The sequence below is a fragment of the Python bivittatus genome, unplaced genomic scaffold (assembly GCF_059951505.1).
Source record: "Python bivittatus isolate LINGU-HERP-01145 unplaced genomic scaffold, Pbiv_v1 ctg000480_np1212, whole genome shotgun sequence".
Lineage (NCBI taxonomy): Eukaryota > Metazoa > Chordata > Lepidosauria > Squamata > Pythonidae > Python > Python bivittatus.
The window spans coordinates 42272786-42299078 of NW_028277075.1; the positions used below are offsets into that span (position 1 = coordinate 42272786).

Here is a 26293-nt window from a genome sequence, read left to right on the forward strand (position 1 = left end):
TATCCAACATAGCAAGCAGTTGTACTGGAAGCTCAATGTGTGTGGAAAGAAGATCTTTAAATACCAGCTATAATGTTCCAAAGTTGCTGCTGTTTTTGTTTCATCTGATCTGCAATGCTTACCTTTTTTGCAAATAATGGGAAATAATTCATATCAATAATTAAGGTAATTAATTTAAAATATAAGTATTCTCAAACCTATGGGATAACTAAACTATGTATTATGTCATACTTTTAAAAAACTATTAAATTCAGTGGAATTTATGTCTGAGAAAACATACGTGACCGTGCTACATGCTACCATCAGTGAAATAAATGGGGATTAAGTTTTTCACATTTAACTGGGGCAGGTAAATATGTGATCTCCTTTCTTCTTCTTCCATTCCTTACTCCCCTTTTTCTTACTGAACCTCTTGAAGTATTTAACTATCCCTACATACTGTTTTGCAAGGGTTGAAGGGCAATTATGTCAATGTTTTCAGAGTCACAGATAAGCAAAAATTTGCAAATGAGTTTTAAATTTACAATTGTGTTCAAAAAATTAGATGTAATTCAGTATATTATTAATAACCTATGAGGTTTTGAGTTATATACTTTCTTTAGATTTAGATTATTACAGATGCATACTAAATAATATTAGATATTTAATTTGTTTATTTTGTACTAATGAATTAGGAAACCCATACTAATGAAGAAAAACTGAATTTTATGGCATGAGACTTAGTGTCTAGAAATTACTTATATATTTTCTCGCCACACACATATTTTTACACTACTGATAGTGGTTTTGTGATGTGTGTGTATATGTACACACAGACATCCTACACATACAGATTGATAGGCCAGCATATAAAATCAGATCCCTTCACGTTTTATGTTTACATGGTTCTTATCATACAGTATTTGCAAAACAACCACGTATAGAAGGAACAATATTTGCATAACTACCCCCAATTGTGTATTGTACATCACACACACACACACATACACCAGAGGTCATTATATAAAGGTGCAATGGAAATTGCACCCAGTTTTGTATTAATTATTTTGTTAGTAGTTTTTATCTGTATCTGTCTTAGGTTTTCAAAAACTTCTGCCATATCTGAAGCATCTTGAATAGTATAAGAAGAAGGGGCATGATGCAAACATGAGCTCAAATTCAGAGCAACAATTTGGGTCTTCAAGACATTCCTCAAGTATACTACTACGGCTGTTGCATTGCTAGCTGTATTTATTATACCCAAAGAACTTTCCATGTATCTCGCAGCAAGAAGATCAAACCTACTTCTACAGTCCTGATGTTCATATGGGGGGAAAGGGAAGAATATATAAGGAAAAGAAAGCGATCCAATAGTGGAGATGAAAAGTCTGGTGGGATCTCAAAAGGAGGGACTCTTTGAGAGCAGCGCATCTCAGGGGAGGGATCAGCTGCCAATACAAGTGGCAGGTAAGACTGAAGATGGGCATAAGAGTCTACTATTCTCAGTGAAACCAAATAGGTAGTTTTTCTTTTAAACTAAAGCCTCTAATTATTATAAAAATGTACTTTAGATTCTGCTGTTTCTGTAGACTTTCTATGGCTAGGTTGCCCTTGCTGTTTTTCTGTGGATTTTAAACCATAAATTATAAATGGTGTCCTGCATTTACTGAGAAATTCAGAAACACAGTGACCATTCTGATAATGACTTCAGTGATGCAAGGAGCCAGCAGTACTCCAACACCATGATTCTACCTATGCATCTATGGAGATGGTGTAGTCCTGACTTCTGGCAACATTTGACAGACATTCTAGCCAGAACTGAGTCCTTTCTCTGCATGAATGATCAACACATGCACTTAAGATACATCAAGGTTGTCACTCTTCTTACCAGAAGTTTGTAATTCCTGAGGCAGAAAATCTTGAGATGCATCATGCATAAGAATCCGTCAGAACAATACTCCCAAGTATAAATTCAATTGTTTATGTCATCACAGAAAAGGAGAAGGCATCTGATCATGCACAAGAGAAAAGTCTTAACAGTGCCTTATAATAGACTGATTGATTGTTAAATATACTAGTGTTAGGAAAATATTGAAAATAATTTGAACATTCTGTCTGGATTTTGTTTTATTTTTAAGTTAAAACCAAGACAATGTCAGATGAAAAACTAAAAGAATAATGAGTCCAAATTATCAGATCTTTGGCCCAACCTTCTTTTTTTTTTTTTGCTTTCCCCATTCCCTATCTACTGTATAGTTAAACATTCTGAAATATCTATTGAAATAAATTGAAACTAAGGAATATTTATGAGTTCAGATTTTTGGGAATCAGGAACCCAGATGCTTATTTATTATTATTTGTCTAAAACAGGCTATTGGAATAGAAGCTGTTTGAAAATATATTGAGGCAGAGTGCAGATATACAGCTGCTGATTTTTTAACTATGGTTAAGAGAGTAGGAATTGGTCATGGACTCATAAACTCTATCCTCTCTTTCCTTTTGTCTCAGGCATGGTAATTTTCTTTTACCCCTTTGTCAGCTTTAAGCATGTTTTATCATTTCATTTGGTTTGGTTTGCTTGTTTCTAATGTTTATGATTTTAATTCATTTTAAAGTCTGTGTTTTGTTTGCAATTGGTATCAATGTATCTTTTATATAGTAAATTGTTCTAAACTGTGTTACCCTATGGAATGGGAATTTCAAAAATAATGATAATAATAGTGATTATCTGCAGTGCTATTAACCATGGCTATAAAATAAGTTATAAAGTTAGTTTTTATCAGGTTTGGAAGCTGAGTTTGAACATGACAAACCCTAGTTGACATTGAAATTCTGTAGCATTATCCATGGTTATCTCTTTGCAGATATAACAATAAACCATGCATAAACTGGCAAAGCAAGAGAGGAGGTTGAAGAGGCTCATATGCCTATACTTGTTGTTCCCTATTGCTTAACTATAATTAAGAGATCAGTAGTATTGCATCTGCACTAGACATGAATGATAACTTCAGCATATTCTCTTTTATTTCTACATGCCACTGAATGTGGTTGCATGTTAATATTTATTCCCTATAGTTAAAAACAAATCTGAGAGACGCAAAATTAAATGCAGTAGGTAAAAGTTTGAGCCTTGCTTTATGCTCCTGGTCAAGAGCCTGCCAAGGATTTGGGACTGAGGCATACCAATTAGACAGATAATTTGGGAGAGGGTTTTCTCATCACATGGCCCAAAGGAGCAAGCCATCTGATCATCCACCTCTGCCATTGGGCAGAAAAGTTTATAGGCACACAAAATTTCCATTGCTTCCATTCTGTCAAATATACTTTTCCACACCACCAACATAGCTCATCTTAACAAGTTGAAATCCTGATTTTATCATACCAATTTTAAACAGCAAGGAAAAGAACTATCAAACAGAGCCTAATGGATTCAGTGCAGTGATGCTCATAATTATCCTAAGTTGCCATGACCACTGAATGAAAAACAGATTAAGGTCATTCTTGCAATACTACTTTTGTTTTCTGTACCCCGTATTAATACTAAATAAATAATGCAACCCTGTTTATTGGAGTTGCTTTTACTATTTATTGTTAATTTTATCTCTTGATTCTGCCCCTTCCTTGTTAATATGCAGTTTAACAAGTCATCACAGCATCTTGAATGTATTCATGATTCCTAAATATTCAAGAGTGATATTAGAATGTAAATCTGCATAGAATTTGTAGATTCTGTTTACCCTGGTTGTTATTTGTGTGAGTGGTCACACATGGCATGTAGTAATGTGTCGTCTTCTTATGATTAGGAGGCTAGAGGATTTACAGATATTGCAACAAATACATATGATATTAGTAAACAGTTTTTAAAATTTTATGAAATTGTTTCCTAATCAACTGGGAGATGAACCATAAACACAAATAACAATTTTTCCCTGGTAATTGTGTGAACAGAATAGATTTTTAATCACAGTTCAACTATTTATTATAAGTTCTACCCCTTACTATCTTGGGTTGGTTTGTTTTAAACAGCAAAACCAAAAACCAGAACTTTCAAATATGAAAAATGCCTGACAATATGTGACCAAAATCTCTCTCTGGATCAGAGATTGCCAGCTTCCATACTGTAAGGGACAACTCTGTCTCCAAACTATTCCAAGCATCCAGAGAATATTTTGATATCCCATTTGACACTTTTACCATTAGTAGGATGCTGTGTTCAACATGACCCAGTAGTATTTTGTATTTATAGTATGCATGTGGTAAAGCAAGACTAAAAGCACAACATTTTAAAAAATAGGAAGTCATCTCATGCAACTCTTTCAAAAACAACTTTCTTTTATATCTCAAACATTATGAATTATTAAAATGTAATAGCCCAATGTGATCTGAGCAGAGACAGTTATTTCTTTAGAAACTGATTTGCTCATCTGATTAAAAGCCTTCTAGTTTTTTATGTGTATCATGGCTGAATTTTGTAGCCTATGTCTTTGAGGAAAATTGGAGTCACTGGTCACAGCTGATGCTGTACTGGTGAAGCAAAGGTGGGGGTAAAAATGCAAAAGCAGCAGATATTACACTGAATTTACCCCATGAAGGCCCTTTAAAAAATTTCCATGCAGTGGAAGATCCAAGGATTGCATGCCACTGGGTCCCCCCTTCCATTTTCATCAGTATCTTCTCATACGTCTTACATAAACACAACTTCATCCTCACTTTTCATGAAACATGCAACTGGACAGTCTACCCAAACACAAATCAGATGTGAATACTTTAATTTCAAGATGGAGAAATAATTAGTTTTTACAACATCATTTATTATTGAGATTAAATACTCATTTTATTGCATCATGGAATATATAGTGTCCTTTAAAAAAAAATATGGATACAAGATCTTGGGTGGTAAGTTAGATTACAATATCATTTGGAAATTACCCATAATAGCAATCCTTTCCTTATTTTCAATTACAAGGGATTGTTTAAGGAATAATACATAAAATTATATTTTTTAATATGACACATACATACACCCATGCCCCTCTAATGCAAACACATAACTCCAGATAAAGTTTATAAGAGCAGCATGTGGTGTGTGTCAATGAGCAGGAGTTACACCTAACAAAATTCAAATGTCTGAAAAATCATAAAATCGGTGCAAATTGCCTAGCACCAATCACACAAAGTTCACTAGGAATGATCAGAAGAAGCAAATTAATGTTCACACACAACTCTTCTTAAAAGTGGGAAGTGTGATATCTTAAAGCAGTGATTATTATGATCATTCCAGCGGACTTCTCAGAAAAATGTAAATGGCTGAATTGTCCCAGAGGCAGAAGGCTTACTTTATTTTTCCAACACCAGATATTTTCTCATTCTTTGTTAGTCTGGATAAGCTAAAGAAGTACTGTATAGACCATAACAAAATAACTACAAATTGCATGCATTATATAACTATTTGCAAGTATTCAGGAATACATTTGATTCAGTGCACATGTGAATTGACATCACTTATAAGGGTTCCACTTATATGACCTTGATTTAGTATCTAAATTTTCTTTGTAAATTTCATCAAACATAGAAAAAGATGTTTAGTATTTTCCTTATAAAATTACTCAAGTGAGGAATCAGCAGAAGCACAAGCCAAATAGTACCTTCAAACAGAGAAAAAGTATCCTGATGAACAATGCCCTTCTGTATAACTACCTTCTATTAGAAATAACAGTAAGGAAGTAAATGTATGCAGACAATGAGAGGCTAAGAGACATTGTTCACAGGATAAATTTGATTAATGGTCACACTGATTTTGTGACAATAATTCTGGAAGGGATTTAGGGGTGTGATGAAACGCCGGACAAAAGAGAAGATAGCAACCAGTGCTTCAATGGCTGCCACACAATCCAGTGGTGGAGCACATCTGACACCACAGGAAGCTCAGGTCGCTTGGACAGTTGACCCAAAGTTCATCACAGAGATTTCTGACTGTGACATCACTACAGTGCATAGGTGAGCTTTTTGATAGGTTCACAGACATTTATGTCACAATCACAAAAAGGTGTATTGAAAGTTGTGCCTTGGGATCCAGCTTAGTTGTATGTGTTATGGGTGCAGGACACGATGCATTTTATAATATTTTAATAATTTCTACACTCCCTGCAGTTTTCAGTCTCTACATTTTAGACACCCCTAACACAAACACTCTGGTTTCCCAACTGGCTTCTTTCTGTGTGTTGTCCAATGTATGTAGATTCCTCCATCTTCCTGGCCTCAGATACAGTGGTTGTTGCTCCTCTATTTGATTGCCAGATGTCACTGGGGAACAAGATGGGGAGGTTCCTGGATCTTCGGGGCAACCCAGGCACCAGAGAGGAAGCTCACCATCTACACCTGCAGAAGAACAAGAATCCTCAGTGCCCGCTTCAGATGAAGATTCACCAGCCAGAACTACAGAGAGTTGGCCATGGCCACTATCATCGTCTGAAACACACAGCAATGTTGGGGAAGATTTTGAGGGATTTCCAACACCAGAGCGGACTCCACAGTGTACAATGGACATACAATCTCCTGGCGATCAGTCTCTCAGTAGAACTCAATATGAAAGTGACTCTCTTGAGGAGGGGAATATTGAAATGAATGAAGAGCGCCATGGTGTTCAGGCTGTCTCTAGGGATCAGGGTTGGAGAGGGCAAACCCAGCTGACAGAGGGGGAAAAACTATTGATGGAAACCAACAGTAGAATTGTGCAGCTGCTGGAGAACATAAAGAGAGAGCATGCACAGTCCATGGGTCTCATGTCACAGTCCATGGGCCGGATGGAGTTGCAGCTAGGCATTGTGGCAACATCCACAAGAGCCATTCATAACTACCTGTCTGAGATTTTAGCTTTCCTCAAACAACCAAGGACACAGGTCCTTGAAACTCGTATCTCCCAAAGAGCCACCCCTCATGTTGAGTTAACCAGTGCCTCAACGTGGACTGGTGAGGATGCAGTGGCAGTGTCCACTGGGTACTTACCAAGAGATGATGGGATTAATGACTCTCAAGAAACACCACAAGCCACAGTGCCTCGTCGCAGTGGCCGAATGCAGAGAGCCATAACCGAGAGGGCATCCTTGCCCATGCCCATGCGTCAGGCAAAAGGGGGAGGGAAGAAGAAATAAATTATCACACGAGGGATAGTATTTTTAAGGGTTTTTTTTTAATGTGCCTGTCCTTTTAATTCTTAGCCATACGGCCATGAATGGCAGAACTTGACCATTTCTACATTTGGTTAACATTGTATTCTGGCTGACTAGATTAGTCTAACATTTTGTAGTTTATATTTGCATTGTTAACAATGTGTGCTGCTGGTATTTGAAGAACATTTGCTTCTGTTCTTTCACTTTAGCTTCATGAGAACATTTTTTTACACTGTGCCAGACATTCATTGCTTTTCTTACAAATACAAATCATTTCTGGACACAGCTGCTTTTTGAGTTTTCTTTTTCCATGATCCCCTTCCCTCTGAGCAAGCATACTGAAGTTTTTGGTAAGTATGTGGATATTGACAATCTCCACCTTAGAAATTGTGTTTGAGTAGTCTCTTGCCTGGTGTTTCTGGCATGCTGGCCTGGGGTTAACCTGTAAGTGCCTTTTTGGATCATGATCATTCTTATCCTCTGTAGGTCTGACCAGATTAATCTCTAGCCCATAGCCAAGCCTATCTTGGCTTGTTTATGCAATCTGCAACACGCCAGGACTCGATTGCAGCATTTGTGACTTACACAAAAACGTGCCAGCAAACTCTTTTAGGCACAGGAATCGCATTTTCAGAAGTTTCTTTATTGTTGGGTCTTTTGTGGGTAACATAGTTATCCTCTGAGTTTGAATATTTAAAAATAGGAAAAATAATATGTGCTTATACCCTTTCAGCAATTAATAGTATTTGTAGGAGAAACTATATTTGATAAGATCATAAGTATTAATTATGCAAGTCAAAGTTATCATTCTCTTTATAGCCAGACCTTGTCAGAACGTAAGAGTCATGACATGCTGTTGAGTACTGTGCCACAATGTCTGAAAAATAGCTCAGCATCATAGTGGATGGATGTGTTATAATAAAAATCTCTCCCCCTTTAGGCCAGGCAGCTCCAGGCAGATGGATAATACACTAAGGGGAGGAAAGGCAGTTAATATGGTTGGGACCGGGCTGGTTAACATTATGGAACTCCAGATCATCTCTTATTTAGGTGAAGAATCCAAGATGGCTCTCAAGGTGGTATCCTAGATTATTGTTTAAAGACCCCTTTTTCAGAAGCAAATTGAACATTGAGTGATACCACTGTGTACAGGCACTGAATAGTTGACCTTACTGTTACCTCACTGTTTAAACTGACTTTCTCAGAATCACTAGAATATATTGTTAAACCCATAACTACATCCAAGTTTGTGCATATATAAACGGTCTATAAACTGTCCCCTCCCTGCTCCCTTTCATTTGAGTCTGAAGGGAAATAGTCAGGAAGCATTTTGCTGCAGTACAAGCCAGTCGTGTGTGTTCCAAAGTGAAAGATCTGCTTGTGGCTGCTTTTTGCTAAATGACTGAGCTAATGATGAAATGCAGCTGGTATGAGCTAACTTTCTGACTGCAGGCACTTTGCAGGCGCAACTTTTGAGTCAAACCCTTGTCCTGAGAGAACCTAGATCCAGTAGCTCTCAAATGAAGAACACTTCTATGCGTGTTCTATCTTAACCATGTACTCAAATGCACCCTACCTGCAGGTGTGGCTTTTCACACCTGTACTACTTGCGCCCCATCTGTGCCTGTTTTTATTTATTTTTGTTTGTTTAACATGTTACAGAAACTTTCGTAAATAAACTCTTTTAAACTGAAGCATGTAAGAGTCATTCTCACTGATACAAGAACATACTTTCTTGCAAAAATGGCATCCTATTAATGTGACACAAAGTCCAATTTGACAAGTATTTTAAGGTTTAGTTTTCACACTCATACATAGAGACAAGATACACAGGTCTTAGTGGGAAAAGACATAAAATTTCGTAGACACCTAGAAGACTGTTTCAGCATAGCTATGCAATATTATTAATTTTTTTTATTTGCCTTACGTCACTCTAAAAGTGTGGTGGAAGTTCAGAATGGAGATGGGAAGTAAGAATTATGCAAATATTACAACAATTAAGTGCAGTTGCAAATTGTAATTATTTTTCAGTTTCTTCAAAGAAACAGCATATAATTTTTTATTTGAATGAATCTCTCTCTAAATTTAACACATCTCTTTTTAGCGATTTATTTCATCCCGTTGCATTACTTTAGTATGGTGACTTTTTTAAAAACAAAGAAGCACACAGTTGTAAGCCATTTAGCATCTAGCAATGCTATTGGAACTGCTGTTATAGTTTCCATTCAGCCAAAGTAGCTATACTTTTTTTTTGTACTGTCTGGAAGCCTATTTACCACTCCCCATTCTAACTTCCTTCCAGCTATTCTTATCTACAATTGGAAAGGGGCATAGTATACCCACTGAATGAGAGAAATTGTAGGACAAGGGTAAATGAGTTGAGGACAGAGGCCGTAAGATCAACAAAAGATAGATACCGCTAACCTAACATGTGGTTCCAATATACGAATGTATTAGAAAATACTTACAAACTCATATTGTAGTCAAATCCATTGCTTCGGTCAGACTTCCAGTACAGTCTTGCAAAGTCAGTAGTTGAAGGTCTGCATGGTTCTCATAATTTTTCAGTGAATATGTCCATGCTTTTTCAAGTGTGTATCAAAGCCTCTTCATTATTTTCCTGTAGCTCTCGTTATCTGACTAGGTATAGGGTTATGAATGTCTGTTTAGTTCTAAAAGTGATGAATTGTTTTGTGGAATTTTCACATAATTTACAGACTTTAAGTGACAGATAATTTCAATTCTCAAAATATTTCAAACTTGATCCCTAAACGTTTTTATAGATCAATGACAGGGCTGGAGAGACATAATATGAAATCTTCCTTCTTGAAGTTCTTGGTGGTGGATACACCAGCATACCCAAATGTTTAAAACGAAGTCAGTAGATTTTATGTTTTTACTTTATATCAGAGAGCTTATCCTAGTTTGAAAAACACAGTTGGGTTACTGCTAAATTGAGTACAAATGTATCCTTTTAATTTTGTTTAAAGGAGATAAACAAGAAGTACAAGATGTAGATACTGGTATTTACTAATAATCTATTCAGTTGCATTGTTCAGCTCCATAACATTGACAGAACCATCAACTGCTTAAGAGGCTCCTTTTCCAGAGCAATTATCCAGAGCTAAGAAAATTAACTGTGATTCTTCTTCATTAAATACCATTGACTGGGTCCAGTTAGCCCCATGGGCATAGAGGCCGTAATGTACACACAGAATTCAGCTAGTACAAGATCTTCCCTGTTCATTTCGGTATTTAAGGCATTGCTGGTATTATATGCAAAAATGCTCACAGACCTGCTCCACCCATTGGAGTGAAGTAAGTAATGTTCACATATACAGGCACTGCCATGTGCACACTGCATATTGATGAGGTTCTAGACTGGGATGCATTTCGCCATTTAGCTAGACATGGTACATTAAAATCTATTTTCTTTAGCCCTTATCCTGCTCTAGTCCAAACGTTTAGGGAGTGAATCTGCATGCAGAAATTGGGAACAATATGGTAATGCCTGTACCGTGCATGGGTGAAACTGCCATAAAAAATTAAGATAGCTGTTTTAAGCATTAATGTGCCACTTTTTCTTTCCCATAAAGTACAGTAATTTGTAGTGCAGATATTCTAAATTCTACTAGAAAAAGAATGGTCAGGAAAACATGCCCTTTAAACTCATTTTGCCAGGGAGATAGAAGTAAGGAAGCTGATAAGCTATCATTTTTTCTAGCTGCCGTTCAACTTTTTATGTATACACATTTCTGTGTATACAGAACCCTAGGGTTAAGAAGGGTTGTGCGTTAATTTTATTACCACATCCTAGCTTTATTTTTCAAAACGGACATCCATAAATGGGTGCTTGTAATTTAATTTGACTGCATGGCCCACATGTTAATATAGAAGGTATTACAAAGAAAAATATTATTATAATATAGGTTGAATCCTAGTCTGTAAAGAGGCTTGGTTTTAGTATTAATGTAAAGGAAATGGTAATGCTATATTCCAACTGCAGTCTAACTCTTGATTTAAACATTCCTCTTGTGTCTTTAAAAATAACTCTCGCGGTAGTTGCGTTTGTTTTGATATGTGGCTTTAATTAGGTGTACCTTGACAGTACTACAAGATCCAAATTTACCATGTTGCAAAAAGGGTAGATAAAATTTATGTAGCTGAGCTCTATTTTGCATTTAAACCTGAAGGCCAACATTCATGACAATTTTGTCCATTATAGTCTTTCTTCTTTTCTCCAGTCCAGTTCAGTTTTTCTGCCTTTTGTCCATTATGAAGTGGTCATACCATGACTGCTGTCATGGTCTCAAATTATAATTTTAGAGCAGTACTCAGCACACATTTTAAAGATTTGTTGCATTCAGTAATTCAGTCTGAGTCTATGGTCATTCTTGCATGACTGCTCCCTGATAGACAAATGCACCGTTGTATTTCAGGCTGAAATAAAATGGTTCATAAATAGCAGTGTGGTTATGAGAATTCATTGTGAGAGAATAATTGTCAGGCTTACAGGAAAATTCTCATTGAAGCTTTCAATGTTCCCTCATTGGGCCTAAATACAGTCATTTTAATATTCAGAAATCAGAGAAATCATTAAGACTTATTATAGCAGTGCCAAATATTTTTGTCTAATAGCCTGACATCAGTAGTTGATAATAAAGCAGTAATATACAGGGCACTTAAAATACCTACTTTTGTTTAAAAATTCAATAAAATTCTCATGACTACTGTGTGGAACAGTGCTCTGCAGGTATACTATTTCTAAAGGTTTTCTTTCCATTTCTATATAGATATTTTCCCTTCACATTTTGAAGGTTTGAAGAAGAGGATTGTTTTTCAAGTCACACTAAGTAAACATTAATTGCATGCAGGCTTAAAACTAAAGCATGCATGTTACGCAGCAGCAATAAAATTGCTCGGCTTGCACGATTTACGATGTTCAAGCACTGCCTTGTTAAAATGCCAAAATCCCCCCTTTTCTTTGCATCTTTAAAAAAGTTAAATTACATTTTACATTGCAACATTTAATTTTTCAGTCTTTGGACAAATTAGATTTATTTTAGCATATATTTCTGTGTTACAGATAAAGCTGATGAAATAGTGCCAGTTTCCAAGCCATCAAGAATTCCAGAAAATGCAGTTGTGGACTCCAGAGTGGCAACAATTAAACAACGACCTTCTAGTAGATGTTTTCCCTCAGCTACAGATATGAATGTGAGTAGTATCTATAATACATTTCCTTTGAATTGTGGGGCTTTGATTAAAGATTTTTCCAAATTCCTAATAGAAAAAAAGCTTTCATCTTCTTATTCTTTATGCTCTGATTTTAATTATTCTGACATGGCCATGACCACCTTCCATAATTATGATTCTTTGTGGAAAGGCTTGCTGAAGTATGCAAAAATCAACAGGAGTTAACGCTCTCTAAATGTAATGGGTTAGGCCACCCTTCCCCAACCTATTGATTTCCAAATGTGATCGGATGATAATTTCCAGTGTTCTCTGCCAACATTCATGCTGGTGGAGAATTCAGGAAATATATCAAATTATCCCAGAACTGTGGCCATCTTGCTCATCTTTGGCCTTGATTCTCTAGCAGGCTTTAATGTTCCCTTTTTCAGTAATTAAGGTGATCAGACAGCCGCTTCTCTATATAAGGCCTAGTTTCACAATTTAGTGTTTCCTGAGAGCTACATATCATCTACAGTTTACAAACTGATAGATCAAACTATGTAGTCTTTTTAATCAGACATTTTAGAAAAAAATGTGATTTTTAGACTTTTGAAGCAGATGTTTTTAGAGCCTTTTCCACCTAAGGGTTTTCCAGGTATTTTAGACTATAAATTACCTTAAGCGCATGCTTGCTGCAAATTATGGCATTTATAGTCTTGTTCAGTAACAGCTGCCTTTGTTATTGCTTCTTTACTCCTTTGCTTTTTTCTAGAAATGGTGTGGTAAGGGAAAGGAACAAGTTATTATTTCTTGCTCATCATCTCTTGAGAACCTTCACATGAAGATGATCCATAGTGTGTATTGAATTGGTTCTGGGGACTCTGCCGTGAAATACTAAAATATGCGATTAGCACCAAGCTTCTCTCTTAATTTCACCTTATTTTATGCAGCATTACAATAAAGAACATGGCAACATAACTGGAACTAAATAGCAGCAATATTTTTAAGAGACATATTTCATGGTACTCGTCCTCCCATGATCTTTTTTTTAACAAATGCTTCTATATTTGTAACTTTCAGTTCAATGCTATTCATTAATATTTGCTTGAAAGAAGCTCCTGTGTATACTTTGGGATTTACAGCATACCTCTAAATCAGATTTGAAGAGAACAGGAGGAGTAAATGATCTCTTTTGTGATAAAAAAAATCTACTCACCCTATACTGGATGTCATATTATCTCCTCTTAAACTGAGTAATCAAGTCATTCCTTTGTAATTAGAGATTTATTTTATTTGTTGATTTATATTAAATAAATTTATGCCACATGTTATCTAAGTGGAATCCAGCTGCCATGACTCTAGCAAATAAGGACCAGTTGTGCAGTGAAACACTGGAGCAAAAACAGAGCATGCTGTACCTAAGTTATAGAAGGACTGTATCTCAGTAATAAAAATCCATAGTACTGTATCTCCAGGCATAGCCAGGAACAGTCTTGTTCCAAAACCCCAGGTAATCACAGGAAATCAGTGTTAGAAATATTGAACTTGATGGTTTCATAGTCTGAGTTGGTATAAAGCAGTTCCCTAAGTGATTGATACCAACTACAGTTTATTTGTGAGCATAAACACATGGTTTTAATTATTAACCAAAGTAGTCATTAATATGTATTTATACCACACAATGTCCTTTTTCAGATCAGAACATCTATCCTTTCTTTAAAAAAGTATATTTGTAGTTGCTCTTTTCTGTCTTCATTTTTTTTCCTCAACATTCTTTTTTGGAACTGGATTAAAAAACATATTCAGACATGCAGTTCCATCCTGTTGCTATGGACAGACTTTGTTTGCAATACATTTTCTAGTTATGTACACTGCCAAAAAGATGAATTATCCATGTGAACTATGTGTGACTATAAAGTATGACTTCTGTAATGCACTCAGTCTCGGGCTGTCCTGAAATAAGTTTTAGGGCTTAGAGCTGATGCAGGATTGTCAGGCCACTTTTGTTTTGCTTCATCAGCATGTACAAAAGTTTTCTGTTGCTCTTGGGGCTTAATTCTAAGCAACGGGGAAAAAACTCTCTTAATACATAGCATTCAGTTATGTCCATCCTCCTTCCTTAAAATTAAATACAAGGATTCTGGGTCCACCCTAGATTTCTACATTTGAATAATAATAAGATTGGGTCAGATGCTGTTACTAAAAGTGATGTTTAATTTGACTATTGTGGCAGGATTTGGCACTTAGAAAGAGCCACAGAAAATTACCTAAATTCTCTTTGCTGCTTCTGGAATAAATATGTAGATTTAAAGTAAATTTAGAGAGGAATAGATTAATAGAGCAAAAGAGCATTTAGATGAGGAAAATAGAAGTTGTTATTTTTGGTAATCCCATCTTATTATCACTTGTCAGTATCTTGGATCTCAGTAATAATAAGTATCATAGCATCCTTTAGGAATGGCTTTCATAATGTGATTATGAAGAACTGAATTTCCCCAGAATTGGTTGGCTTCAATTTTACCACTAAACCTTGGCCATCACAGCAAGAGGAACCCAAGAGAATAGAAAGATTCCATTAGTCAAGGCTCACTTTGATTTCCTGAGTAATTTTGAAGCCACTTCTGGTAGTGCCCTATTTTTGTTGGAATAATCTGCCAATTCTTAATTTGATACACGTCTCCCTCTTCCTCTTCCTCCTCCTCCTCTTCTCTATTACTACTATTTTTATTTATGTTGAAACTGACATTTTTCTTGTTACACTGTACTTGCAATGAGGCACCGTGTGGTCCTTTGCATTTGCGCGTATGTACAAGCGCTTATGGCCTCCAGAGTACTTTGTACTTTCTTCATATGTGCTATATCATAAAGTGAACAGATGTTGATAATTGCTTTTAGGGGAAGAATTGAGTTTTATGTCTGGACTAGAGGACAGCCACAAAACCTTCTTTAAAATTAAATCCAAAAAAATAAACTATTCTCAGGACACAGAATAAAACTGTACATCCCTGTCAGAAAACCATGAAAAATATTTCCCCCATGACTTCTATTGCAGTATTGATGAGACAAGTTGCACTTCAAACTGAAAAATGTGTGCAGATTCAACAGTACATGTGCAAGTGGTAGGATAACTATGGCTGGGCTGTTTGTAGCATTGTTCCTGAAGATATCTGAGGGTATTGTCAGCAAAACATTGCTGTGTGACAATGATTATAGGGCTAATCAAAAAGGTATAAAGAAGGGTCAGGAAAAGGATACCCAATTCTTTCTGTGCTTGCTGTTCTCTATTATTCATAACTGTGCATAAGTAGATTCTCTTGTGTATTACTAAAATATGAGTACTTACGAATTTTAAATTCTACTGGGAATTTCTCACTCAAATTTGGAAAGATATCCAGAATCAATGAGAAGTCCTTCTCTGAGATGGCAGAAAGCAGAAAAAAGCATTAGGTTCCTGCTTCTGAAACTAGCCTAATTAGACTTGATTCTACCCTAATCTTCAGATGGTGTTAAAGTTTCGGGATGGCAATGTATTACTGGATTACTTCTGGAGCTTAGTTGAACAGAATATTAAATATCTTGTAAAAGGGAGAGGCATGGAGATACAAGATTGCATCCTGCACTGTACTGCTTTTTCTCTTTCTCCTGTTATGGGGAATGAGTTTCTTTAAGTGTCTTCTAGGTCCACCACTACAGATGGCAGTAGACTGCTAAAAGCAAGAAATAAAGAGACTGTGGGTCAGATTCTTCATTTTTTTTTTTTTAAGTCACCAAACTCTTATGGGCAATTAATGACTCACAGATTTCAGTACTCTCATGGCCTGATGTGCACAGGTGACAGGCCAGCTACCAGGTTAATATACGACAAAGCTAAACATCTAGAAAGACCTTCCTGTGTTCCATCCTAGTTTCTGTATCTTTTTAGAAGGCAAAGCTCCCATTGAAGGCTCACATTAAGTTGACAATACAGCAGTGTCCTTTCCTTTTACCTCCTCCCTTGCAAAATAGGAATACTAGATAAAATTATTCATAATTCAAATAGCTTTTCCTTCTTCAAGTATCTAAAGATTCCTGCCTCTTTGTGCAGAGTGCTTTTTCACCACAGAAGAATTGGTGAGAATTTGTTCCTCACTTTCTTCTGAGTGAAGAAAGCAATTCTGTTCTTCATACAGGGGACTGAAACAAATGATTGTTTCTTTCTTCCTTCCATGCACTGTAAAGGTTTATAGAAGGGTGGACCTTTCCAGAAGGACGAAACATTTTGGCCAGAGTGGCAAGGCTTTGCATGATGGGCTTTTCCTCTCTGAAGCTTTGTCCCTGACATCATTCAGCAACTAGAGAATGGCGTGGTGACAATCTAGCCACTGGGGCAAATTTAGCTCCCCACTCCTGTTATAGGTCAGCAGGATGGACTTGGACCTGGACCATGTCATAGGATGGACTCAACGAAACAAATCCATTGAAGAAATACAGATGGTATCATGTAAACCACACCCTAAATGTCAAAGCATAATTTAAATATTATATATTATAGTCTTTTAACATTGTTATTACTTTTATTTTTTTAGTCCATGTATGAAAGACAAGGGATTGCTGTAATGCCACCTACAGTACCTGGAAGTCCTCAAGGCCCATTTCTGGGTGTTCCACGAGGTACAGTAAGAAGACAAAAATCAATAGGTAAGATACCTCGTAGACATATGTAAGGGATACTGCCTTCTTTTATAATAAATTCCTATTATATGAGAATATACTGTCCATCTGTAAACTTGACTGATAATTAGCTAGATTTTATATTTTTTTAAATGTCATAACAGATTATGATGATTATAACTTTAGTTAACACAACGGTGTTTATGTAAATAGTGCATCCCTGAAAGAACTAGTTTTTGGAGTTCGGCTGGAAAAAAATTATTCAACATCTTATGCTATATCTTTTCCTGATTAATACTTAACTTCTAAATGCTTCTTAACTTCTAAAGCATGAAATTTAGTATCTCATTCAACATTTACCAGCCTTAATGGATCAGTCCTTATAATGTTTGGATAAACATTTCACAATTCCTCTAAATTATCCTTTTTGTCATGCATTATGAATTGTTTTATTTTCTTTCATGCACAGCAACCTGTTCATAAATGGCCATAGTGCATAAATATATTTTTTTAAGTGCTTCTTTTTCTTTTTAAATTTGCATGATCTCTTTTTATGCATGCTTTAGAAAAAGAACAGCTGTCTGCAGGAATTTACAAGGTTCAGTACACATAAGAAAAATCAGAAGTTCATTGAATCAAGTTCTAATGCGGGGAAGTACTACAATAGGCATATAGAACTGTATGATGTACAGTATAAATAATATTATGTTTATTTTACATGTGATTATGTTGGATTGAAAAGAAAGAACAATTTAAACATTACAGCTTTTTTTTTAAGGGATAACAGAAGAAGAACGGCAATTTTTGGCTCCCCCCATGCTAAAATTTACTAGAAGTCTATCTATGCCAGATACTTCAGAAGATATTCCCCCTCCACCACAGTCTTTACCTCCATCACCACCACCTCCTTCTCCTTCTCTTTACAACTCTCCCAAATCTCCGGTATCTAGAATGTATGGCACAATTAAGCCTGCATTTAATCAGAATTCAGGTTCAAAGATAGCTGTTTCAGGTAGGTCTGAAAATATGGGGACAGTAATAAGAGACAAAGGCATATATTACCGGAGAGAAATGGACCGTTATTCTCTAGATTCTGAGGACTTATATAGCAGAAATGCCGCAACTCAGGCCAGCTTCAGAAACAAGAGAGGTCAGATGCCAGAGAATCCATACTCTGAAGTTGGAAAAATAGCAAGCAAAGCAGTGTATGTTCCAGCCAAGCCAGCCCGACGGAAGGGAATGTTAGTGAAACAGTCTAATGTTGAGGACAGCCCAGAAAAAACTTGCTCCATCCCAATTCCAACCATCATTGTTAAAGAGCCATCTACCAGCAGCAGTGGGAAAAGCAGTCAAGGAAGCAGTATGGAGATTGACCCCCAGTCTTCAGAGCAACCAGGGCAGCTCCGACCTGAAGATAGCTTGACGGTCAGTAGCCCGTTTGCAGCTGCCATTGCTGGAGCAGTGAGGGATAGGGAGAAAAGATTAGAAGCCAGGCGCAATTCTCCAGCTTTCCTTTCCACAGATTTAGGAGATGAGGATATTGGACTAACCCCTCCAACTCCACGTATGAGACAGTCTAAGTTTAGTGATGAGGGGCTATTTGGTAACGAAGATGGCTTCAGTCAGCTTGTATCGCCATCTCCTATCCCAGCACCTAGAGAGACTGAAAATATTTTTAATAGTAGTGAATCAAATAACCAAAATGATGCAAGGACACCAAACACTTCAGTTCAAACCACAGCGAGCTCTGAAAACAATGCATTGGCAGCCCAAAATACTGGTATGTCTGGTTTAGATAATTATGTTCATCCCCTGACAGGGAAATTACTGGACCCAAATTCCCCTTTAGCCCTTGCCCTTTCTGCCAGAGACAGAGCCATGAAAGAGCAAACCCAACCAGTTCCAGGGAAAGGAGACTCTAGCAAAGCAGATCTTAACAAACCCCTTTACATTGATACAAAGATGAAATCCCATATTGAAGCTCCATTTCCAGCAACAGCTACTATTGCTAGGCAAAATACACGTGGTCCACTAAGGCGACAGGAGACGGAGAATAAATATGAAACAGATGCAGCAAAAGAAAGGCGGTCCGAAGAGAAAAAGAACATGCTAATAAATATTGTGGATACCTCGCAACAAAAGTCAGCTGGTTTGCTCATGGTTCATACAGTGGACACAGCACAATCCAGCGATAACCCTGAAAATGAAGAGAAAAGTGCTGAGGTGGAGGTGAATATTGAAAAGCCTCCACCAGAGATGCCAGAAGAGACAGAAGCAGCAGAAAGTGGACTGGATGACTCTAGCATGCTTCCGCCACCGTCCCCTTCCCGCAAAACGATTGTAGCTGTTAGCTCCGTCGACGATCCGATCATTTTGCCATTTCGGATTCCTCCTCCCCCTTTAGCTTCTGTTGATCTTGATGAAGACTTTATCTTTACTGAGCCATTACCTCCTCCTTTAGAGTTTGCTAACAGTTTTGATATTCCTGATGAGCACTCAGTCCCAGCCTCTGCCTCTGCCCTAACAGACTTGGTCAAACAGAGAAAAAATGGAACTCCGCCTACTTCATTTAACCCCATTCAGCCCTCAAATTCATTAGACAGTAAGAAGTCAGGGGGTCTTTCAAACTGTTTGCCTCCCTCATTTTTGCCACCTCCTGAAAATTTTGATAATGTCACTGACTCTGGGATTGAAGAGGTGGACAGTCGAAGTAGTAGTGACCATCAACTAGAGACAACCAGCACTATCTCAACTGTGTCCAGCATCTCTACCTTGTCCTCTGAAGGTGGTGAGAACTTGGATACTTGTACAGTCTATGCAGATGGGCAAACATTTCTGGTGGACAAACCCCCAGTACCTCCTAAGCCAAAAATGAAGCCCATAATCAACAAAAGCAATGCACTTTACAAAGATGCGCTCATTGAAGAAACTGTGGATAGTTTTGTTATTCCTCCTCCAGCCCCGCCCCCTCCTCCAATCAGCGCACAGCCCAGTATGGCTAAAGTTGTACAGCAAAGGACCTCTAAGCTCTGGGGCGATGTAACAGAAATTAAAAGCCCAGTTCTCTCAGGCCCAAAGGCAAATGTTATTAGTGAATTGAACTCAATACTGCAGCAAATGAACAGAGAAAAATCCTCAAAGCCAGGAGAAGGATTGGAGTCACCTCCAGGGACAAAAGTTGCTAGTCTTAGCACAAGGTAAATGCAACGCCAAGGTTTTTAAAATGTTTCTATTGCTTGTGAGTTTGTACTTGTCTTGCTTTCAGTGCACACTGAAAAGTAATTGTGTTAAATAATATTTAAATACAGTGATTCCAATATGTTCAATTTTTCCATTCCTATCTATTGAAAAATTAAATGCATAATAATCTAGCCTTTTCCCTTATGTATTTAGTTAAATACAGCTAGAGATACAAAATATACAAGTAGAGACTGAGATCCTAAGGTTTAATTCCATGCATATGTCAATGTTTTTCTGATTCCTGCTACAATCCATCACACTTTCCAGAACCTATTCCTGAAAATCTAGATGCCCTTTGGAATAGCATGGAGTGATGTAAAGGATTGTAGGGAAAGGAAAGTATAATCCCATTTGAGCATATAGAAATATTTTCTGATCATACCTGGGAGTCTTTCATCCATTTTTTGTAAAGAACATTTATTTCTTAGCTATGCTATCTACTGCAAATTAACTCGTTTGAAATACCGGGTACCATATTTACAGCTTTGAAATGTTTGTTTTACAGTTGTAAGTACTTAAAAATACATACTTGCAGAAATAATCACAGCTTCCTTGCTTGCATGCTTGTTTGGTAAGGGACTGTATAAGTTTAACCAGTTCAGGTGCTTTAATATATACAATAGTTCAGGTACTTTAATATATACAATAGAAATGGGAGTTGAAGTAGTTGGGTTGAACTGTTTGGACAGGAGTAGCGGTGAAATCTGACACTTAGTCTTTTGTAGACTGGCCTGTTGTTGATAAGAAGGTAAACACTCGGTAGGTGTAACTTGTCAAACAGATTGAAATCATCTCTATTTTGAACATTTTATTTTATGGATAATTTTTCAAGCTGTAAAAAGCTTATTGAAGTTACAGACTTTGTAGAGACTTTGGAAAGGTCCATACATTTGATGATGACTGTCATCAGAACGTAGAGAAAGTATAACCCAAGGCAGAGGAATATTACATGAATGTATGAAAACAAAAACTCTGTACCCCAGGCTGATTTATTTGCAGTGTCCCAAGTGAATCTTTTACCAGATGGTGCCAAACATAAAATGGCAGAGAAGTAGCACAGATGCTCCTCCAGTTCCCTGTACATCTTATAGAAACACGCTACAGGAAGCCTATAAGTACAACTACTGAATTTTTATAACAGTTCATTTACCAAGTAAGGTGGAGGTCACAATTTTTAATGGCACCAATTCTAACTATACTTCACGGTCACTTTTCAATGTAGTGATGAGATGGATTATTCTACAGCGAGTTCCTGTGGTATATATTTATCTGTAACATAGTCTATAGCTTGTTGCAGATTTAACCTGCAACCTATAATTACACAATTATATCCTAATTTTTTTTTTAATCCAGGAACAGGATCCAAGAAGAGGTTATGTGGTTTAGAAAACTTGAGTTATGCTTTTCTGTAACAGGAACATCTAACTTATCTGTATACCATTCTGTAAAAGTTTGGATAGACTTTGGGCATCCACAAAATGAATACTTTGTCATCTACTATGATTTTCTTTAACCAAATAAATTATTGCTGGAAGAACAAATTCATACCATAATTAAATTAAACCCATAAAAGTTATGCATAAAAGAACAAATCTGTTAATTTTTGTCAGATTTATTTGAAAATGTGCCTCAAGAAATGAAGAAGTCTGATATCATCACAGTACGACTTTTGTTGAACTGATCCAGGCAGCAAAGTAAGAAAACTTGAGAGACCCCAGTGCCACTGCAGTGGAAAAAGCAGTTATTTCCCCCTACCTTTCTTCCCATTCCCCCAGATAAGCAAGTAAATGTTTAGTTTGCTTTTGAACCAGACAGTCGTCCTGCAGTGTAATAGTGCTAGATCCAGTGAAAAATGAGAATGTTAATAGAATAGAACCAGTGGCAATGAAGAAGGAAAGAAGACAGCAATGGCGCAATTTACAGCAGATATCGGCTCACTTTATCCTGCGTGTTGTAACTTACCATGGCTGCTTTGATAAGGGGACTAACAAAATTAACAGTAGTTACAAGGCTGAAAGTCTTAACTAAAATAGCATGTTTGGAGTAGAATTTTCCTCTCTCTTTGGTGTATTTCTAAATTTTAAATCCCTCAATATTTATATCATTTTGCTGCAATCAGGTAAGTTTTTTAACACTTTTATTGCTTTAAAGGAAGAAAGAAGATTTTAAAGGAACAAAAAATGAAGAGGAAAAAGAGACAAGAACATGTTATAATATGTATGGAAAGAAGTCTAGTTTTTAAATACAGCATTACATAGTGACCACATGGAATAATATTAACCAAGCTTTCTGTTACTTTGATACCCAGCCAGCACATATAATCAATTGAGAATTTTAAATTCAGGGTGGCACTGTCTTTCCATCATAAACCATTTTTTTTCCTAACCCCATGCTTGGTAAATCCTTTGTCCTTTATATTTGTGTATATTTATATTCCCATTTTAAGTATATATTTCAAATTATATATTTAAACCATATTGGGAAATACTGTATAAAAATAATAATTTTTTAGTTACCTTTGACTCAGTATCTGAAGTGGAATGTAAAAACAATCAAAAGATTGCTGGTTTATTACATCATAATCATTGTATACTTTACCCTGAGCATCCTTGATAGTAGAAATAATATTGCTTTGTTGTACTTGTTTCAATCAAGAAGCCAATAATTTACCAGACCTTTCTACTTATTCTGAATATCTCTGCTTTATGCAATTTAGTGTATGTTCTGTACTGAGTGCATAAAGGGAATTAAGTTCCTGTTTAGCAGGCATAAAACTTTGTATAATTACTGTGTAGGTTGTCTTACATATGTACTGAGAAGTTCCTTAATGTCTTGCTTCATCTGTTTTATAAAAGTGGCTATTTTAGTAATGATGCATTTAAATGCCATCTTGAATAATTAGGATTACTTTTTCTTATAGTAATTGACAAAACTACTGCTGCATGAACAGTTATTGCAGTAGAGCCTATATAGCTTTTATCTAACTCTTCAACTAAAGATTGATATGCTAAAAAATAATCAAGTCAGGAACAAATCTGGTGTGAAGTTGTAAAAAAAGCATATGTTTGCTGTGAAGGATTTAAGTCACCATATATCTACCAAATTAAACTCCAGCATATAAACTTGTAGCACTTTCTATGTGCAAAGATTATGTTTAGCTGGAACAAGCAAATGAAATATCTAAAACTTGATTAAAATCTTCAGACATAGCTACCTGATCCACAGGTAAAGTAAAAAGATATTCAGAATACTTGTGTAAGGTGAATGTAATCAAGATCAAGTTGTTACTGATTCTGTGGGCAAATCTGAGAAGGGTGGGGGTATACCTGTTCTGAGTGGGGTTGCAGTCTCCCTTAAGGAGCAGATTTGCAGCCTAGTGGAGTATATGGGTCCAATGCCAATGCTGGACCGTCACTAAAGCATTGGTGGCAAGGATGGTCCTTTCTCCATAATGGCCGATTAATGGCTTACCTGGTGGAAAGAGACATGGCATAGCCTTACCCCAAGATAAAACAGCTTTAGTGTTTGCTGGCTGCTACCAGTGCTGAAACATTTTGTAATGCACTTTCCCATAGCATTTTTTTTTATATTGTTTGCATTCTGGTAAGTCTTTCCAATTTGGCAGCCACATGTCAGATAATTAACTAAATAGTGTATAAAGTCTTACATAGCCGCAACCAAGTTAGAAGACTGCCCAGTCTTGTTTAATCTTCACTGCACTCTTGGGCCAGTGGCAGGACACTATTTGGACAGGTCCTGCCTCAGTTATATTTGGCATCAACCATTAACTGAGCAGGCCCATAACGTGGCAGAGGGCTCACATTATGGAAGGCATGCCAATAGGGTTGAAGCAAGCCCTCTATTCACTACAGTTTAGAAAGGGACTCAAACATATTTCTCCAGACCTTTTAATATTTCTGTTTTAGTGTTTCTATTTCATCTCTGTTGCATTTTAACGTTTTTTATAAATACCTTTGCTGTTCCTTGAAAGCAACCCAGTTCTATTAATGAAGTGTTTTGGCATATAGTTTTCTATGTAAATAAATGAGAACCTGCTGTGGAAATGGGTTTTAAGAAATATTGGGTGGGGGATATATATAGCACTGAAGAAATGAAAGCAATTTGGAGTAAAGGAATAGGAGGAATGTACCAATTAGCAGAAAGGAAACGAACTGTTTAAGGATGACAAAAGATCAGAGAGCCCATAGACAGAATCAAAGGCCATGCAGTTAGTGGGAGTATAGCTCTTCCCAAACCAGTACACTCCAGATGTATTGAAATTACAGTTCCTCAAATTCCTAGCTAATGTGACCATTGGAAAGGAAATTTGCATGAAAAGATAAAGAGTAGAGGATAGCAGATAACACATGGCTTGTTTAATAGGCTCTTCTGAATGAACTCTGGAAGACTATGAGAGTATCAGTTGCTATTCTTAGCTACTTGAAAGAAAGCACATTTTATAAATAAAGTTTCCCCTGACATATAAAAACTTAAAAGGGAAATAGCTAGGAGTATTTAATATTACGTTATAAGTGCCCAGGGTTAACCCTGTCAGGAGGGTCTCCTGCTTACTTCCCTGCCAATTAAAAATGTTGGCTAGAACCACCTGGACACAGTGCTGTACTTTGCTTAGTTGTAGAATTTGAGTGGCTATGGCTGGTACTTACTAGTTTAATTCTCCCACAAAGCATTTGGGGAATGAGATAGTGTAACTACACTAAGAGCAATGTGGGAGAATTAGAAAGCAGATCTAGCCATAGCTAGTTTAGATTTTTTTTGGTGACTGGTATCCCAGCCTACAGCACCAAGGAGAAGGGACAGTGTTGCTGTCAAAGAGGTCACTGGCATATGACAGCCCCAAAACCTGATGCTGATTCTGTTACTGTTAATATAATAATCCTAATGGATATTGTATTGGTGCAGTGATTGATACATTAACCTCAATGCAGTTGCAGAACAATTATATTGTTAATATAATTGAAATCAAGGAATCTTAGAATAAGCTTGCATTTCATACGTTGTTAGATAATTCCATACATGTTTACTGAATGTCACTGTGTTCACTGGAGCTTACTTTGGGTTTGCTGGTAAAGGACTGCAGCTACAGTCTTCTCAGAGGGTAATTCCATTATTTTAAATAAAACCTTTGGCTGGAAAAAAAAGAAAGAAAAGACCTCAATTTAAGCGAAGCTGATTGTACATAGTATGCCATCTGCTGTCTGGTAATCCTGTTCTCACTGTTTATGCCTCTTTGATCATTTCAGCTCTGATAGGGTAATTTAGGATATAGTTCATCAGGTAGGTTTTCACAACTTCATTGTCTTTAATAGAAGTTTCATATGAGAATATAGGTGGATTTTGCTTTTAAATTGGTAATCTTCTGAGCAAGAATTGTTAGTATTTTGACATAAAGGATGTGTCACTTTCACAGTATTATAGTCTTCTTACAGCTTCTGGTGCAAGTGATTCAGAGGGGTGTTTTGTAAAGCAGCCTTTCAGACCCAGTGTTTGAAGCATCAAGGGGTGGCATCTCTTCACAGCTTGGTGTGGCTGTGTCAAGATGCTCAGAGAACACTGGGGAAAGACTTCCCAGCCGCATCACTGAACCTTTGAGATGGTCCAGCCTTCTTGATGTGCCAAGTGGCTTTGTGCCCATGGAATTATTTGCATAGTCCTAGTTTCTGTGTTGGTCTGCTGCTGCTGCTCCAGCTGCAAGAGAAGGGTCCTGTGGCTCTTTAAAAAACTTAACAGATATCTACTGAAATAAGATGTCACAAGATTTATGCCTTTGGCTGATACTGAAGATGGGCTTCTTGTTTACATGCTTCCCTATTTCCAAAGTTCCTTTTCCACTTGAGAAAAATAACAGTTAAATCTGGCAGAATCTGTGTTAATGAACCCATTTAATTAATATGAAATATTACTGCAGCTGACAGAGAAATGTCTCATCTCACAGGAACAAATCATAGCAAATGAATATAGCTACTCAAATGCTCTTTCTGTGTTGCTGTTGAGACTCTATATTTACTCAGCATCTCACTTTACATCTACTCTTGATTATAAGGCTTGTAAGCTACTCA

The 26293-nt window shown here is 36.8% G+C and overlaps 2 protein-coding genes across 13 annotated transcripts in view; both read left to right on the forward strand.

Annotated features, from left to right (window-relative positions):
* SHANK2 (SH3 and multiple ankyrin repeat domains 2) overlaps positions 1 to 26293 on the forward strand; it is a 395084-nt gene that overhangs the window by 359264 nt on the left and 9527 nt on the right. For 11 of the 12 annotated variants that reach the window (XM_088145800.1, XM_088145797.1, XM_088145803.1 and 8 more), the window contains 3 exons: positions 12235 to 12365; positions 16889 to 17000; positions 17752 to 20170. In XM_088145800.1, coding sequence (XP_088001926.1) covers positions 12235 to 12365; positions 16889 to 17000; positions 17752 to 20170 — 2662 coding nt within the window. The remainder of the gene's footprint in view (positions 1 to 12234; positions 12366 to 16888; positions 17001 to 17751; positions 20171 to 26293) is intronic. The other variant, XM_088145802.1, reaches the window with a different exon arrangement.
* On the forward strand, positions 1306 to 12243 carry LOC148214963 (uncharacterized). The gene is made up of 2 exons (XM_088145809.1): positions 1306 to 1446; positions 6277 to 12243. Exons 1-2 carry the CDS (start codon positions 1359 to 1361, stop codon positions 7128 to 7130), a joined length of 942 nt encoding a protein of 313 aa, XP_088001935.1. The 5' UTR covers positions 1306 to 1358; the 3' UTR covers positions 7131 to 12243.